We start from the raw sequence: 15,472 nt of genomic DNA, 5'->3' as shown, positions 1-15,472 counted from the left end.
CTCAGCACCACATAAGCAAAAAGAAAAAAGCCGGAAGTGGCGCTGTGTCTCAAGTGGTAGAGCACTAGCCTTGAGCTGAAGAGCTGAGGGACAGTACCCAGGCCCAGAGTTCAAGCCCACGACTGGACCCTCCCCCCAAATAAAAAACAACTCTTGTCATTTTCTTAAGCCCTCTCAGGTTGCTCATTTAATCTTTAATAATGTCTCTTTCATTAAGAAAAATCTAACAATTCTATTTCTCCTTCTTTTTCTTTTTTTCTTTTTAAAATTTTTTTATAGTGCTGGGGATCAACCCAGGGTCTCATGAATGCTAAGCAAGTGCTGTAGTAATGAGCTACATCCTGAATTCCAGCTTCTCTTCTCTTCTTTCTCTGTCTCTGTCTCTTTCTCTGTCTCTCTCTTTCTCTCTTCTCAAAAAGAGATTGATCTTGCTGTGTTGCCAAACTGACCTCAAACTCCTGAGCTCTAGCTATCCTCCTGTCTCAGCCTCCTGGATCTGGGACTACAGGTTCAAGGCACTGCATCCTGCTTATTTCCCCTTAATTTAAACATTTACGACAGTTCTGTTCTTCAATTCATTCAGCCATTTAACAAAATATTACATATCATATTCTTTGCTTAGTACTAGGGATATACAAGAGGATAAACATGATCTTTGACCTCCCAGATTTTACTTAGAGTGGTCACTTTGGATAAAGCTGAGGAAGAAGGAAAGGTATCCCGCTCAGGAGGTGATATGGTAGGAGCAATTCCAGAGTCAGTTGTAGAAATGGAGAATATATGAGGTCAGAAAGTTGCCATGTAAAAGCATAACAACCGGGTTGTAGCAATCATCTTGGAATCTTACCCCAAGAGTTCTGTTGCCCAAAGTTTAAAATGGAAGTTATAAGTCATTGAAAAGAGAACACTTTTCTCTGTGGAGGAACTGGACCAAAAACCATCAAGTGTTTGCCTAGTGGTGATGCTTACCCAGTGTCACCAAAGGACTTCCCAAGACGAATGTGCAAATGACTGGAATAACTTGTGCCCAAGAACCCTCTAACCTGTCTATCATTCCTTTTGGCAGAGTGACGTCAGAATCAAGTTTGAGCACAATGGGGAAAGGCGGTAAGTTGTCTCCCATTCAGTAGTTTTCTCTTGTGTGCTGAAGTCTTTAGAAAGCATGGAGCTTGGGTAACTATGTCCCTGTCATGATCCTTGTAGGGCCACTTGCTGGAGTATGGTCATACCTGGGAAAGTTTTATTTGGCCTACAAGTTGAACCTTGTTTCTGGTCTTAGAACTGGAAGCCATTTCAACTGCTGATATTTTACTATTCTGCTGTGTTCTGCTACTGTGTGGCCTTGCCATTTTACTACGGGAGGTTCGAGCTCTATCAGAGTCATGGATTCCATACAAGCAGTGTTGTGCCACCTGTGGGCATTAAAAGGAAGTCAGGGGTCTCCAGTGACATGGTCCCACTGCTATCCCCTATAGAGTTTTTGCCCACATCAGGAGCCAGGTTAATGAGTTGGACATTTCTTTGTGATGTCTCTAGGTCCTGGGAGGTGATACCAAGTCCATCGATTTTTAAAGTTTCTTTGAGGACATAGAAAATTTTTCATTCTATATACTGAGTTTTTCCTTGTTAGAGGAATCAGAGTAATGTTACAAAACTCTTCATTGTCAATATTTTATTTATTATGGAAAGCCAAGCTAGAAGTTCTGAGCAGAGAAAAATATGACTCTTAATTTCTCTGAACATGGACTATTATGTATGTCTATTAGTGTGTGCTGTAGGCATGTGTGACTTTCATTATTTGTCTCCTACTCTTTGCCTTTCTCTCCCTCCCATTACTTTTCTTTTTCCTTTTGTTTTGTGTGTTTACAGAGGTACAATGTATGCCTATAAGAATGTCTTTCTACTTAAGAGTTTCACTGAGGGAACTCAGTAACTCTACACATTCTTTTTTTTTTGGGAGTTCTCTGCCAGCTGTCACCTTTCAACTCTGTGTGTGTGCGTGTGCATGTGTGTGTGTGTGTGTGTGTGTGCGTGTGTGCGCACACGTACCTGGGCACTGTCCCTTAGCTTTTGTACTCAAGACTAATGCTGTACTACTTGAGCTACATCTCCATTTCTAGGTGTGTGTGTGTGTGTTTGCATGTGTGCACACTGTGGTTAAGTAGAGATAAGGTTCTCATAGATTTTCCTGCCCAGGCTGGCTTTGAACTGCAATCCTCAGATCTCAGTCTCGTGAGTAGCTAGGATTACAGGTATGAGCCACCAGTGCCCAGCTTCAACCCGCTTTGAAACTTAACTCCAGAGGAGATGAATGGTTGCATTTCTCCCTTAAAAAGATCCATTCACAAGGGTATAAAATTGTCAGAGGCTACTAATAGAAACACGGAGAAAAGTGTAGTCTACAATGCAAGAGCCTCTTGCTCCCACATGGGTTCTAGGGCTGCTCCAGACCTGAAGAATCAAAGGTCTAAGCTCTGTTCTCAGCTTTTTCTATTGCTCTTGCCAGCAGTTAAATTGCTATTTCATTGTTGCTGCTTTTCCCACTTTTTCTACCTGACTTGGTTTTGGATGGCCAAAATGGAGCAGCAGAGATTCTTCAAAAGTAGGTATGGAATCAAAAGCTCAATTGTTTTGTTTTGGGTTTTTTTTGGAATTTAGTTATGCAGTTATGGTTTTCTGAATTCCCTGTTCCCAAAATGATATGCTGTTGCAGTGAATAGACTTACACTAAAGAAAGTGTATGTGTTTGATTTCAGAGAAGCTGCCAGATTGAAACCACAAATATTTAAGGTGGTCAGGCAGGAATGGCATTCTGAAGCACTAAGTAACATGTTGTTATCAAGGTTTTAAAAACAGTGCATTCTCTTTTTATGGAGCTGTTTTCAGGAATCATGGTGTTTCAATGTGTACTATGTCCAGAATTGAGCACTTTAGAGAGCTCATACAGAGAAGCCAAATATAAGCTTCTTAATACCATATAGCTCTAACTTCAGATCTTGAGGGTTTTTTTTTTTGTTGTTGAGGATGTCATTGTAGGCTTCTCATTTTATGGGGACCATGGGTAGTATATTTCTTTTTGTTGTTGTTGTTGATCGTGGGGCTTGAATTCTGGGTCTGAGCACTGTCCCTCAGCTCTTCAGCTCAAGGCTAGCGCTCTACCGCTTGAGCCACAGTGCCACTTCTGGCTTTTTTCTTTTTGCTTATGTGGTGCTGAGGAATCAAACCCAGGGCCTCATGCATGCAAGGCAAACTCTCTACCACTGAGCCACCTTCCCAGCCCCTTGACTAATTTCATGTAGAGTGTCGGGGTTATGATCTATTAAGAAATAAAATTAAATAAAATAAAATTGAGTTCCTTCAGTCATATCAAGGGACTTGGGAGGCTCCTTAATAGGTTTATCTAAATACAATGTCCCAGTTAAAGAATGAGAGCTTTTGCTAGTTGTGGTGGTGAATGCCTGTAATCCCAAGTATTTGAGAGACTGAGGCAGAAGAATTTTAAGCAGCTCAAACCAAGATCTGGACTACATATGAGACCCTGTCTCCAAAAAAAAAAAAGCAAAAAGCAAGAGACAGAGATAGGTAGAGAATGAGATCTATTATTTTTTAACCTTTTTTTCCTTTTCTATACTTGTACTGAGAATTGAACTCAAGAGTTTTGAGCTTGCCCCAGCAAACTCTGCTCCTAAGCTATGCCCTCAGTCTACCACGATTTTTTAAAAGCAAAAATAAAAATTAACACCAAAAAACTGAGAAATTGAATAAATTACAGACTTCAGTTAACTTATCAATGTTGATTAATTGTAACAGAAGGAAGTGTACTTTATTAATGTAATGTTAGTAACGGGGGAAGGCTTGTTTGAGAGGGAGAAGAGTCTATTGGAGCTTTGTTACAGTTACTCAATTAAAAAAAATAATGAGAACTATACTAACTGTGCTGGGCTATAGGCAGGAGCACTGAAAAGATGTGGTAATCTACTTTGTAGGGGTAGACAGGACTATACATTTACTAAGCACTTAGGATACTCCAGAGCCCTAAGTGGGAATAGAGTGTGTGGGAAACTGGAGGGTGGTATGTCAGAGTGTGGCAGCATGTCTCAAGAACCATGCCTTGGAGGGCTCTGACTATCACTGTATAGCATTTTGGGGGAAGGAAAAAAAGAATCCAGTGAAAAAACTCAAATAAAACTTGACTAGATTTAATAGTTTCTGCTACATCACCGCTCCACCCTCCCATTGCCTGTGTGTCTAGAATGCAGATCACACAAGAACTTTCTGCCTTCCTGGTTTCTTGCTTCCATCTACCCACAATGTTAGCTTGCTGCATGATTGGTACCCCAATCTCCTGGTTCTGATGCCACTGTTACCCCAGATGTAGGAACTTGCCATTTCTTCATGAGTTCCAAAAAGTCAGGTCATGTAAGTCAAGCCATATAAAGTTTCTTCCAGTGTTTCTTTTCCTTTCCTTTTCTTTTTTTTGCTGGTCTTTGGGGCTTGAACTCAGGGCTAGGGTACTGTCTCTGAGCCTCTTTGTGCTCAAGTCTAGCACTCTTTGAGCCTCAACACTACTTCCAGCTTTTTCTGATTTTATTGGAGATAATAGTCTCATGGACTTCCTTGCCAATGTTTCTTTTGAAGACTGTGTGTGTGTGTGTGTGTGTAAGTGAAATAAACCTCATTTGCTTGTGTGACACTAATTTGTAGTACAACTTGATAATTAAGAGTGAGGCTTCCAGGAGCTAAATCCTAGTTCTTCCAGAAGAAGCTGAATTGCAATGAGGTTAAGTGTGTGTGTGTATATGTGTGTGTGTGCCCAAGATCTGAGGATTAGTTTGTAGCTAACCTAGGCAGGAAAGTCCATGAGAACCTTATCTTCACTAAATTACAAAAAAAAAAAAATCTGGAAATGGAGCTGTGATTCATGGGGTAGAGTGCTAGCCTTGAGTGAAAAAGCTCAGGGCGGCTGAGAATGTGGCTTAGTGGTAGAGTGCTAGCCCTGAGCAAAAGAAGCTCAGGGACAGAGCCCACATCCTGAGTGCAAGACCCAGGACTGGCTAAAAAACAAAAACAAAATAAAAAACCAATAACCCTCAGAGACAGTGCTCAGGCCCTGAATTCAAGTTCTAGGACAGGCACAATAAAGAATGAATGAATGAATGAATACATGATAATCTTACATTTTAGTTCAATGGTTCTCAGAGTATGATCTAGGAAAACCCTAGGATATTCTGTAAGGCACTTTAATGGAAGCTGGGAGTACATAATACCTTTTCACCCTCTTCCTCTTCAAGAAAGTACAATACATTTTTCCAGAGGCTACTGATGTATGCTATTACAGTAGATTGAAAACAAGCAGGCACAAGAATCCAGTTGTCTGGGGCTGGGAAGGTGGCTCAGTGGTAGGGCGCTTGCCTTGCATGCATGAGGCCCTGGGTTCGATTCCTCAGCACCACATAAGCAGAAAAAGCCGGAAGTGGCACTATGGCTCAAGTGGTAGAGCGCTAGCCTTGAGCTGAAGAGCCAAGGGACAGCACCCAGGCCCAGAGTTCAGGCCCACAACCGGCAAAAAAAAAAAAAAAAGAATCCAGTTGTCTTAAACCATACATTAAAGAGATTTAAAATGCCTATTTTTTGAAAGTATAATTATTTCTATGAAAAATTTATATTAACATATGATGGGTTTTTATGTATGGTTTTGGTTTAATGAGAGAGGGTCTTGCTTATTTCATGAACTTGTATGGCCTTGAGTTTATCAATCTTTGAAGAGCTAGGATTACTGATATTTACTATCAGGGCAAGCTTTAGTGTGTGTGTGTGTGGGTGTGGGTGTGTGTGTGTGGGTGTGGGTGTGGGTGTGGGTGTGGGTGTGTGTCCTGGGTGTGTGTGTGTGTCCTGGGTGTGTGTGTGTGTCTTGGGTGTGTGTGTGTGTGTGTGTGTGTGTCCTGGGGCTTGAACACAGGCTTGCACTTTATTGCTATGTGTGTATGTGTCTTGGGGCTTGAACTCAGGGCGTCAGTGCTGTCTCTGAGCTTTTTAGCTTAAGGCTTGCACTTTACCACTTGAGCCACAGCTCTACTTCAAGCCTCACAGACTTTTCTGCCAGGACTGGCTTCGAACCATGATCCTCAGATCTCAGCCTCCTGAATAGCTAGGATTATGATGTGAGCCACTGGTGCCCGGCATTATTGCTATTTTTAAATGAAAATAAGTATGAGGGCTGAGAATGTGGCTTAGTAGTAGAGTGCTTGCCTAGCATGCATGAAGTCCTGGGTTCAATTCTTCAATACCACATAGAAAAAGCGGGAAGTGACGCTGTGGTTCAAGTGTTAGAGTGCTAACCTTGAGCACAGAGAGGCCCAGGACCAGGCCCAGGACCAATCAATCAATAAGAGGTAGGTGCTGGTGGTTCATGCCTGTAATCCTAGCTACTGGAGTGTTGTGATTGCTAAATTGGCATGATATTATGGAGCCAAGCGTCTAGACCAGTTTTTTGCTGATGATTTTTCAGATAGGCTCTCTCTTTCCACCTGGCCAACCTGAACCTCTCAGTCTACTTTAGGCTTCCTGTCATTGTTGAGACTACAGGCATACTACTGTGTCTATCTTCCCTCCATAGAGACAAGTCTCTGGACATTTCTGCACTGGTTGCCTTAAAACCTTGATTTTTCTAATCTCATTCTCTCTTACAGCTTGGGGTGACAGTTGTGCACAACTGTGCCCAGCTATTTGTTGTGCCCAGGTCATGTAGTAAATCTTAATAGTTATAATTCACATAAATGAGGGCTGGGATGTAGCTCAGTGGCAAAGCACTTGCCTAGCAAGTGCAACATCCTGGGTTCGATCCCCAGTACCAAAAAAAAAAAAGTTACATAAATGAAATCTCACTGGGATCCTCAATAATGTTTAGAACTAAATTATAGCCACTGTTGTAATTCAGTGGGTTGGAAGAGAATTCTCTATCCTTAATCCCTTGAGAAAAGGAAGTCTTTCATACACCCTTCCTTCCTTTTAAACTCTCCTTTTTCTGTCATTCTCTGACTGCTGTTTTTCTTATGGTTAGATAATCTGAAGCACTTTTCTTTCTCTCCAGCCATATTCTATTAATTTATTTTTCTCGGTATAATTTTCTTTTTTTTATTATTTCAAAGGTGATGTACAGAAGGGTTACAATTACATAAATGAGGTAATGAGCACATTTCTTTTTGGACAATGTCACCTCTTCCCCCTCTCAGTGTAATTTTCATTAATCAACTATGAACTTTGTTTCCTTCAGCTAGTATTTGCAAGCTTCTTAGCAGTCTTTTCTTTTCCTCTATGACTGTTCTTTTCTCCTGCAATATCTCTTTCCCTCTCTTCTCATTTTCTTTTCTTTGGTGGCGTACTGGAGTTTGAGCTCAGGGCTTTTTTGTTTGCTGAGGCTCTACCACTTGAGCTACTCTGCCAACCCTATGTTTGCTGGTTATTTTTGAGATGGGTCTTAGGAATTTTTCTACCCAGTCTGGCCTTAAGTTGAGATTCATCTGCTCTTAGCCTTCCAAGTAGCTAGGGTTACAGGTGTGTTCCATCAACAACCAACTCTTGGGCTGGGAAGGTGGCTCAGTGGTAGAGCGCTTGCCTTGTATGCCTGAGGCCCTGGGCTCGATTCCTCAGCACCACATAAGCAAAAAGAAAAAAGCCGGAAGTGGCGCTGTGTCTCAAGTGGTAGAGCACTAGCCTTGAGCTGAAGAGCTGAGGGACAGTACCCAGGCCCAGAGTTCAAGCCCACGACTGGACCCTCCCCCCAAATAAAAAACAACTCTTGTCATTTTCTTAAGCCCTCTCAGGTTGCTCATTTAATCTTTAATAATGTCTCTTTCATTAAGAAAAATCTAACAATTCTATTTCTCCTTCTTTTTCTTTTTTTCTTTTTAAAATTTTTTTATAGTGCTGGGGATCAACCCAGGGTCTCATGAATGCTAAGCAAGTGCTGTAGTAATGAGCTACATCCTGAATTCCAGCTTCTCTTCTCTTCTTTCTCTGTCTCTGTCTCTTTCTCTGTCTCTCTCTTTCTCTCTTCTCAAAAAGAGATTGATCTTGCTGTGTTGCCAAACTGACCTCAAACTCCTGAGCTCTAGCTATCCTCCTGTCTCAGCCTCCTGGATCTGGGACTACAGGTTCAAGGCACTGCATCCTGCTTATTTCCCCTTAATTTAAACATTTACGACAGTTCTGTTCTTCAATTCATTCAGCCATTTAACAAAATATTACATATCATATTCTTTGCTTAGTACTAGGGATATACAAGAGGATAAACATGATCTTTGACCTCCCAGATTTTACTTAGAGTGGTCACTTTGGATAAAGCTGAGGAAGAAGGAAAGGTATCCCGCTCAGGAGGTGATATGGTAGGAGCAATTCCAGAGTCAGTTGTAGAAATGGAGAATATATGAGGTCAGAAAGTTGCCATGTAAAAGCATAACAACCGGGTTGTAGCAATCATCTTGGAATCTTACCCCAAGAGTTCTGTTGCCCAAAGTTTAAAATGGAAGTTATAAGTCATTGAAAAGAGAACACTTTTCTCTGTGGAGGAACTGGACCAAAAACCATCAAGTGTTTGCCTAGTGGTGATGCTTACCCAGTGTCACCAAAGGACTTCCCAAGACGAATGTGCAAATGACTGGAATAACTTGTGCCCAAGAACCCTCTAACCTGTCTATCATTCCTTTTGGCAGAGTGACGTCAGAATCAAGTTTGAGCACAATGGGGAAAGGCGGTAAGTTGTCTCCCATTCAGTAGTTTTCTCTTGTGTGCTGAAGTCTTTAGAAAGCATGGAGCTTGGGTAACTATGTCCCTGTCATGATCCTTGTAGGGCCACTTGCTGGAGTATGGTCATACCTGGGAAAGTTTTATTTGGCCTACAAGTTGAACCTTGTTTCTGGTCTTAGAACTGGAAGCCATTTCAACTGCTGATATTTTACTATTCTGCTGTGTTCTGCTACTGTGTGGCCTTGCCATTTTACTACGGGAGGTTCGAGCTCTATCAGAGTCATGGATTCCATACAAGCAGTGTTGTGCCACCTGTGGGCATTAAAAGGAAGTCAGGGGTCTCCAGTGACATGGTCCCACTGCTATCCCCTATAGAGTTTTTGCCCACATCAGGAGCCAGGTTAATGAGTTGGACATTTCTTTGTGATGTCTCTAGGTCCTGGGAGGTGATACCAAGTCCATCGATTTTTAAAGTTTCTTTGAGGACATAGAAAATTTTTCATTCTATATACTGAGTTTTTCCTTGTTAGAGGAATCAGAGTAATGTTACAAAACTCTTCATTGTCAATATTTTATTTATTATGGAAAGCCAAGCTAGAAGTTCTGAGCAGAGAAAAATATGACTCTTAATTTCTCTGAACATGGACTATTATGTATGTCTATTAGTGTGTGCTGTAGGCATGTGTGACTTTCATTATTTGTCTCCTACTCTTTGCCTTTCTCTCCCTCCCATTACTTTTCTTTTTCCTTTTGTTTTGTGTGTTTACAGAGGTACAATGTATGCCTATAAGAATGTCTTTCTACTTAAGAGTTTCACTGAGGGAACTCAGTAACTCTACACATTCTTTTTTTTTTGGGAGTTCTCTGCCAGCTGTCACCTTTCAACTCTGTGTGTGTGCGTGTGCATGTGTGTGTGTGTGTGTGTGTGTGCGTGTGTGCGCACACGTACCTGGGCACTGTCCCTTAGCTTTTGTACTCAAGACTAATGCTGTACTACTTGAGCTACATCTCCATTTCTAGGTGTGTGTGTGTGTGTTTGCATGTGTGCACACTGTGGTTAAGTAGAGATAAGGTTCTCATAGATTTTCCTGCCCAGGCTGGCTTTGAACTGCAATCCTCAGATCTCAGTCTCGTGAGTAGCTAGGATTACAGGTATGAGCCACCAGTGCCCAGCTTCAACCCGCTTTGAAACTTAACTCCAGAGGAGATGAATGGTTGCATTTCTCCCTTAAAAAGATCCATTCACAAGGGTATAAAATTGTCAGAGGCTACTAATAGAAACACGGAGAAAAGTGTAGTCTACAATGCAAGAGCCTCTTGCTCCCACATGGGTTCTAGGGCTGCTCCAGACCTGAAGAATCAAAGGTCTAAGCTCTGTTCTCAGCTTTTTCTATTGCTCTTGCCAGCAGTTAAATTGCTATTTCATTGTTGCTGCTTTTCCCACTTTTTCTACCTGACTTGGTTTTGGATGGCCAAAATGGAGCAGCAGAGATTCTTCAAAAGTAGGTATGGAATCAAAAGCTCAATTGTTTTGTTTTGGGTTTTTTTTGGAATTTAGTTATGCAGTTATGGTTTTCTGAATTCCCTGTTCCCAAAATGATATGCTGTTGCAGTGAATAGACTTACACTAAAGAAAGTGTATGTGTTTGATTTCAGAGAAGCTGCCAGATTGAAACCACAAATATTTAAGGTGGTCAGGCAGGAATGGCATTCTGAAGCACTAAGTAACATGTTGTTATCAAGGTTTTAAAAACAGTGCATTCTCTTTTTATGGAGCTGTTTTCAGGAATCATGGTGTTTCAATGTGTACTATGTCCAGAATTGAGCACTTTAGAGAGCTCATACAGAGAAGCCAAATATAAGCTTCTTAATACCATATAGCTCTAACTTCAGATCTTGAGGGTTTTTTTTTTTGTTGTTGAGGATGTCATTGTAGGCTTCTCATTTTATGGGGACCATGGGTAGTATATTTCTTTTTGTTGTTGTTGTTGATCGTGGGGCTTGAATTCTGGGTCTGAGCACTGTCCCTCAGCTCTTCAGCTCAAGGCTAGCGTTCTACCACTTGAGCTACAGCGCCACTTCCGGTTTTCTGGTGGTTTATTGGAGATAAGAGTTTCACGGATTTTCCTGCCCAGGCTTGCTTTGAACCGCAATCTTCAGATCTCAGCCTCCTGAGTAGCTAAGATTACAGGTGTGAGTCACGGGCGCCCAGCTTGGAGGACAAACTCTTGAGCCTCCTTTCTCTTAGCTATTGGTTGACAAAAAGGAGGACTATAGATAGGATCTCTTTCCCTTTGAAAACCTTATTGACAGAACACTGATAGGGAGGCTGGTAATGATGGAAGTTTAGATCTTACTAAATCTGGAAATCATGGTTCCTAATCTTGACCAGATGCAGGCTGCTTTTAGGGGTTCAGGATAGCTCATTGCCAGGCCAGTGTAGTAGAATTTCATCTCTGAGTATGATCCTTTTCTAGTACTGTAGTAAGGACATCTGAGAACACTTTGGTATTTTTTTCCAGAAAGGCTTGGCCCCTTTTGAATTGTTGTTAAGGTTCTAATGTGAGGGATATGATTTGCTACTCAGAATTAAGAGAAAATTCTTCTCTCCAAAGGCTCCAGAAAATATCTCCATAGATAACCCATCCATAAAGCATCTAGATATCCCCTAACAGTACCAACTGCTTGAAATAGTTGATTTGAGAAGAAAATAAATATAAGGGACTAGGAATGTGCTTTAGTGGTAAGAGTGCTTGGCCTAGCATGCATGAAGCCCTGGGTTCGATTCCTTAGCACCACATAAACAGAGAAAGCCAGAAGTGGTGTTGTGGCTCAAGTGGTAGAGTGCTAGCCTTGAGTAAAAGAAGCTCAGAGACAGTGCCCAGGCCCTGAGTTCAAGCTCCAAGACTGGCCAAAAAAAAAGGAGGTTCCATTTAACAAGTAGTTTATAAATACAATACATTTTGATCAGTGTCACCTCCTTCAACATTCTCACCCCACTTCCACCCATCCCCTTCCTTTGTGGTATTGCAGTGGATTTTTAATTGCATCTTCCCCACTTTCCCTGTTCATTTTTCTACCTCTCTTCCTTGTCCCTGCCCCTGCCCTGGTGCTGATTTTCTTGAGTTCTGACCTAGTCTTTCTTTCTTTCTTCTTCTTTTTTTTTTTTTTTTTGGTCAGTTGTGGGGCTTGAACTCTGGGTCTGGGTGCTGTCCCTGAGCTTTTCAGCTCAAGGTGAGCGCTCTACCAGTTGAGCCACAGCACCACTTCCCATTTTCTGGTGGTTAATTGGAGATAAGAGTCTCTCGGACTTTCCTGCCCAGGCTGGCTCTGAACCATGATCCTCAGATCTCAGCCTCCTGAGTAGCTAGGATTATAGATGCGAGCCACTGGTACCTGGCTTGACCTAGTCTTTCTAAAAAAAAAAATTATACTATTTGAGCTCTCCTTTGAGTCTATTATACTTCAGTTAATTCATTTGTAGCCATCTGCATATCACCCAACATGTTTACTTATAGATTTACTACCACAAATAAGGGAAACCATGCAACCTTGTTCCTCTGGGTCTAGCCTACTTTACTTAAGTATAATTTTTTCCCAAGTCTTCCCATTTCCTTATGAATGATACAAATATCATTCTTTCTAATGGATGAGTAAATTCTATTATGTATATATACCATATTTTCTTGATCCACTCGTCTATTGAGGGGCATCTGGCCATAAAGGAAATTCAAGTCAAACCAACACTGAGATTGCACCTCACCCCAGTTAGAATGGCCATTATCAAGAAAATACACAACAAATGCTGGCAAGGATGTAGCCAAAGGGAACGCGAATACACTGTTTGTTGGTAAGCTTATTCAAAAACTCTGGAAAGAAATATGGAGGTTCCTCAAAAGCCTAAACAGCACTACCCTATGACCCAGCAAGAGCCATAGCCAAGATATAGAATCAGTCCAAATGCCCTTCAATGAGCTTGACACTCTTAGTCAGCTTTCTTGTTCATATCTGGCACTCTATCACCAGAGACAATGCCTCTAGTATAGCATTTTGCTGGTGAATTAGAAATGGAGTCTCTTAGACTCTTCTGTCCAGGGTGGTTTTGAACTGAGATCCTTCAGCTCTAGGCCTTCTGAGTAGCTAGTTACACCACTTCCTAGTCTGTAGGAGCAAGGAAGAAGATGTGAAAGACCGTATACTTCTTTCTGGAAGCATAGAGGAGGGAAAGAAGTTTCGAGTCCATACTATACTGAGTGCTGCCCTTCCTCCACTAGATTTGTCCTGCCTGAGTATACTGAGATAAAGGTTTTTATATGTATTTTCACATCTCAAGGTAGTAGGAAATCTCAATTTCAAGGATAATCATTGAAATTCCTGTGACATCTCAAAAGTGAAAAACAGAAAAGACCTTTTAAGTATTAGAATTGAGTCACTTAGGATTTTAGACTATATTTTCAAAATGTAATCTATCTATATATGTTATCAAATTGCTTTGATCTCCAGGCTTTCTAGCTTGATTCTTAACAAGAGTATGTGGAACCATTTTTAAGTTCAGTAGTCTGCTATGATACTCACATTGACATAAAGGCCCTACCTAATGGAATAAAACAATTGGTTGGGATTGAGCAATGCCTGTGAGAGTTAATCTCAAACCTGAGATGCCCAGGGAAAACATGAGAAGTTAGATAAGAAAAAGAAAGCCAGGTGCTGGTGCTCATGCCTGTAATTCTAGCTACTCAGGAGTCTGTTAGGATTGAGATTTAAAGGCAGCCTGGGCAGGAAAGACTGTGACACTCATATCTCCAACTAACCAGCAAAAACCTAGAAATTATTACCAATTATTAGCAACTAAATTATTCCTTACTTTTTTAAGTATCATGACTGAATAAATAATAAAGTATTAATTGAAAATTAGTCAACGAATTATAATTGTGTATAATTTTATAATATGAAAATCATACACTACTAATTTAATTGTTACTTTTATAACAATTTGAAGGGTGGGGGGGAGGGAGACACAGGACATTGACTAAAGGACAATGTCCAGGGAGAGAGAGAGAGAGAGAGAGGAACCATAGACAAAAAGGTAAACTGAATGAAAGCAAAAAAGAAAATCTTACATTGAGAAGAAAAGGAAAATATATTTAGCCCATTACTTTCTAAACTCTAAATTTGCTTTTATCTTTTCTTTTTTGTTTCTGGGGGTTGAACCCAGGACATTGCACTTGATGAGCAAGCATTTTGCCACTACATCCCAGCCCTAAATCCTAAATTTTAAATATGTAGTTAACCAGTCTTCCTGTTCCCTTTCAGAATTATAGCATTCAGCCGGCCTGTGAGGTATGAAGATGTGGAGCACAAGGTGACTACAGTATTTGGGCAACCTCTTGATCTACATTACATGAACAATGAGGTGAGAAAGACATAGTGTGGGGACAAGAGGGACAGTTGCCTGCCTTTTCCTCTCTGTTTAACTGAGCATTTTCTAATTTGTTTCTTTAATATCCTCCTGCTGAAACCCCTTTTGTAAATTTCAACAACTGAAATTTTTGTTTATTTGCTGGAGGGCGGGGGGGGCAGTTTGGGGCTTGAACTCATGCCCTAGGCTCTGTCCCTGAGCCTCTCTGTGTTCAAGACTAGTGCTGTAGCCACAGTGCACTTTCAGTTTTTTCTGAGTAGTTTATTGGAGATAAGAGTCTCATAGCTAGCACCAATGGCTCCTGCTTATAATCCTAGCTACTCAGGAGGCTGAGCATCATAGTTCTAAGCCAGCCAGGGCTGGAAAGTTCCCGGGAGACTCATCTCCAGTTAACTACTCAAAACAAAACAAAACAAAACAAAAAACCCATACAAGTGAAGCTATGGCTCAAGAACTCAGAGACAGCTCCAGGACTGGCAAAAAAAAAAGTCACAGACTAGGATTACAGGCATGAGTCACCTGCACCAGTCCTTGTTTTTGTTTTTCTACATTGGAGATTATACAGCTATTTCCCTCCCCTTACTTCTTCAGTACAGGTAGTTCTAAAATTCCATTGTGGAATATGTTTGGTTACCAAGACCACAGCTTATTTTTGTTTATCTTACATTTTTAGTAGTGTCTTTCTAGCACAGCCTGAACAAGATGCAGAAAATTTAGCCAGGGTTGGGGAGGTATGATTATAGTCATAAATGCTAGATTATTCTCTCAGAGTTTAATATCTGATTATAGCTTATTTATTTCATTAGTATCTATCCATTGATTTATTTAACCACTCCTTACCCTACTCCAACAGTCCTTATTTATTCCTGCTTTGAACTTCATCCAGGAAGAAATTCTTTTTTCTTTCTTTGTTGTTTTTTTGGGGGGTCCGGTCGTGGGGCCTGAACTCTGGGCCTGGGCACTGTGCCTCAGCTCTTCAGCTCAAGGCTAGCACTCTACCACTTGAGCCACAGCGCCACTTCCAGCCTTTTTCTTTTTGCTTATGTGGTGCTGAGGAATCGAACCCAGGGCCTCATGCATACAAGGCAAGCGCTCTACCACTGAGCCACCTTCCCAGCCCCATCTTTTCTTTCTCTTTCTCTTTCTCTCTCTCTCTCTCTCTCTCTCTCTCTTCCTTCCTTCCTTTCTTCTTTTGCCAGTCCTGGGGCTTGAACTCTGGGCCTGGGTACTGTCCTTGAGCTTCTTTTTGCTCAAGGCTAGTGCTCTACCACTTGAGTCACAGCACCACTTCCATGTGTATGTGGTACT

At 41.3% G+C, this 15,472-nt stretch overlaps 1 protein-coding gene across 9 annotated transcripts in view; it reads left to right on the top strand.

Annotated features, from left to right (window-relative positions):
- Nucleotides 1-15,472, top strand: part of Map3k3 (mitogen-activated protein kinase kinase kinase 3) — an 85,243-nt gene that overhangs the window by 27,891 nt on the left and 41,880 nt on the right. For 7 of the 9 annotated variants that reach the window (XM_013033292.1, XM_013033294.1, XM_013033290.1 and 4 more), the window contains 2 exons: nt 1,067-1,107; nt 14,059-14,158. In XM_013033292.1, the coding sequence (XP_012888746.1) occupies nt 1,067-1,107; nt 14,059-14,158 (141 nt within the window). Of the gene's footprint in view, nt 1-1,066; nt 1,108-8,711; nt 8,753-14,058; nt 14,159-15,472 lie in introns of all 9 variants that reach the window. The other 2 variants (XM_013033291.1, XM_013033288.1) reach the window with 1 other exon arrangement.

The sequence above is a fragment of the Dipodomys ordii genome, unplaced genomic scaffold (assembly GCF_000151885.1).
Source record: "Dipodomys ordii isolate 6190 unplaced genomic scaffold, Dord_2.0 Scaffold165, whole genome shotgun sequence".
Lineage (NCBI taxonomy): Eukaryota > Metazoa > Chordata > Mammalia > Rodentia > Heteromyidae > Dipodomys > Dipodomys ordii.
Note: the sequence above shows the minus strand (reverse complement) of the source record. Positions and strands in the feature narration are given on the sequence as shown.